The 2517-nt window shown below is 63.7% G+C and overlaps 1 protein-coding gene across 1 annotated transcript; it reads right to left on the reverse strand.

Annotated features, from left to right (window-relative positions):
* Window positions 1-75: 75 nt before the first annotated feature.
* LOC104400582 (lateral signaling target protein 2 homolog) lies at window positions 76-2424 on the reverse strand (the record flags this gene model as incomplete). The annotated part of the gene is made up of 9 exons (XM_010021388.1): window positions 76-189; window positions 265-380; window positions 663-734; window positions 808-909; window positions 1035-1124; window positions 1227-1316; window positions 1526-1728; window positions 2070-2207; window positions 2284-2424. Coding segments are annotated over 9 exons (1066 nt in total), but the record flags the coding sequence as incomplete, so codon positions are not given.
* Between the last annotated feature and the right edge of the window lie 93 nt (window positions 2425-2517).

Below are 2517 nucleotides of genomic sequence, written 5' to 3' on the forward strand. Positions count from 1 at the left end.
CACGCCCAGGGCTGCAGCCTGGTCTCACCAGGATGGGCAATGAGAGGAGCTGTCCCTGTCCCTGGGGTTACTCACTGCTGCCCTTTGGCTCCTCTGAGGGCTCTGCCTGTGAGGCCACGATCTTGAAAACCGTTTTCAAGATGCTCCGCAGGTCACTGGCAAAGTTGGTCTGGAGTTGATCGGCCACTCCTGCACCGGGAGGAGGGGGGGTCAGGGTGCGGGGGGGGGGTCATAGGTCTGGGGATTGGCAAGTGGGTCACTCACCCGAGATGCAGACAAAGAGGGTGTGCAGCATGTCCTTGGTGCTGCTGTAGCGGGAGCGCAGCTCCGAGCAGTGTGCACCCAGGGTGGCACTGAGCCCTGTCCCCGGGGACTGGGGGCTGTACAGAGGGCAGGTGATGGTTACCCCAGGGATGGCATGAAAAGCCCCTGTCCCAGGGGGCAGAGATTGGCCACCTTGGCCCTGCTCCCTCCCTGCCACACACCTCCACTGCCAGCAGGTGCCCAGGTTGTCCACTGCGCCGGGGGGTTCCAGCCATGTCGTGCAGGCAGGGGGTGATAGGGGGGCACTGGGGACATCCAGGAGACCCCATGGAGCAGGGGGGTCTGTTTGGGGCACAGCTGCTTCCCAAGCTGGGGGGGTGGCTGGACTGCAGAGATACTCCTGCTCAGCTGTGCACAGGCTCCTCTCCAGCAGGCAGAGCTCCTCTACTGACAGCACCTGCAGCAGGTCCCTGTGGTGAGAGGATGGCATTAGCCCCATGTTACAGCCCCACTGCTGCCCCCGCATCACACCCCACCATGTACTTGATCTTCTTCAGGAGGCTGTAGAAGGGGCTGAAGACCTGGGACATCTGCTCAGGGCTCCGTTCCAGGCTGAGGGGACCATCCGGGTAGATGAGAAGGCCACTGCAAGGCAACAGAGCCCAGCCCACATCAGGGGGATTGCCCAGTACCCCAGCTCCACAGAGGGAGAAGGGCAGGGAGCACCCAGCCTCCCCTGGTCACCCCCCTCTGCAGGGGGCTGCACCCACCTGATAATAGCCAGGCGAGGGATGGTGAACATCAGCAGTGGTTCATAGCCATCGATCATCTCCTGGGTCAGGTAGCCCAGGCGCAGGGCTCTGGAGGGGACATGCTTATAGTGGGGCCAAGACCCAGGACAGTGCCCCATCCCCAGGGCTGGGGTCACTGCCACCCCCTGCCTGGCACAGGGTGCCCCTCACCTCTCCACTGTCTCACAGAAGAGCACAATGATCTCCTGCTGCCTGTAGATCTCCTCGGGAGACTTCACCGCCACCAGTGAGGACACATAACTGGAGAGATGGGGGACCATGAGGCTTCTCCAGCCCCAGCACCGCACCCCCACCCCAGCACCCCACAAGCTCCTCCTCCTGCCTGTAGATCTCCTCGGGAGACTTCACCGCCACCAGTGAGGACACATAACTGGAGAGATGGGGGACCATGAGGCTTCTCCAGCCCCAGCACAGCACCCCCACCCCAGCACCCCAACCCTGGCCCCCACCTCAGCTCGACCTCTGCGAAGAGCCGGTCAAACTGCACAAGCACAGCCCGGACAGGCTCTGGGTAAGAGCTGGGCTGGCTCAGGCTCTGCTCCCGCAGCACTGTCCGCACCAGCTCCAGGCTGCACAGCAGGTTCCTGGCCTGGGGCCGTAGATGAGCTCCATCCGCCTCCTCCACCTCCAGGAAGGTCCCAGCCAGGAGACACTGCTGAACTCTGCGAAGAGCCGGTCAAACTGCACAAGCACAGCCCGGACAGGCTCTGGGTAAGAGCTGGGCTGGCTCAGGCTCTGCTCCCGCAGCACTGTCCGCACCAGCTCCAGGCTGCACAGCAGGTTCCTGGCCTGGGGCCGTAGATGAGCTCCATCCGCCTCCTCCACCTCCAGGAAGGTCCCAGCCAGGAGACACTGCTGGGACCAGGGACCATCAGAAGCCAGCACCTGGGACAGCACAGCCCCTGCACCTAGGGTCAGCACCCATGGGTGCCCCATTCAGCCTGGGGAAGCTGGACCCCATCGCCTGCCCCACGACAGCATCCCCGGGCTCACCTCAGCAGCAAACAGCATGTGGTTCCCCAGGTTGTCCACCAAGAGCTCCTCAGGGAACTTGACCAGGTAGTCACGGCTGTGACGCTGCGTAGGGATGCACTCCTCCATGATCTGCTCCAGCACGGACAGCAGGTGAGCCTGGGGAGGACAGGGATGTCACCCGCAGCCACCCGTGGGGACCAGGGTCACAGCGGGGCCCAGGCTTCCCCCGTACCTGACTGAGGTGAAGCTGGTTGAGGAGCACCAGGTACTGCTGCGGGTCCAGCTCGGCATCCAGCCCATTGATCTCAGCCACCACCTGCGTCACCCTCTCGTCAGCAAAGAAGAACTGGGAAAGCAGCCGAGGGTCGGAGCGCTGCAGGGAGAGCAGAAAGCACTGGGCCAGGGGCACACCAAAACCCCAGTGCCCACGGGATGGGGGGTTCTGCCGGGGTTTGCCCCTGTGCGG

The sequence above is a fragment of the Nestor notabilis genome, unplaced genomic scaffold (assembly GCF_000696875.1).
Source record: "Nestor notabilis isolate BGI_N333 unplaced genomic scaffold, ASM69687v1 scaffold23260, whole genome shotgun sequence".
Taxonomy (NCBI): Eukaryota; Metazoa; Chordata; class Aves; order Psittaciformes; family Psittacidae; genus Nestor; species Nestor notabilis.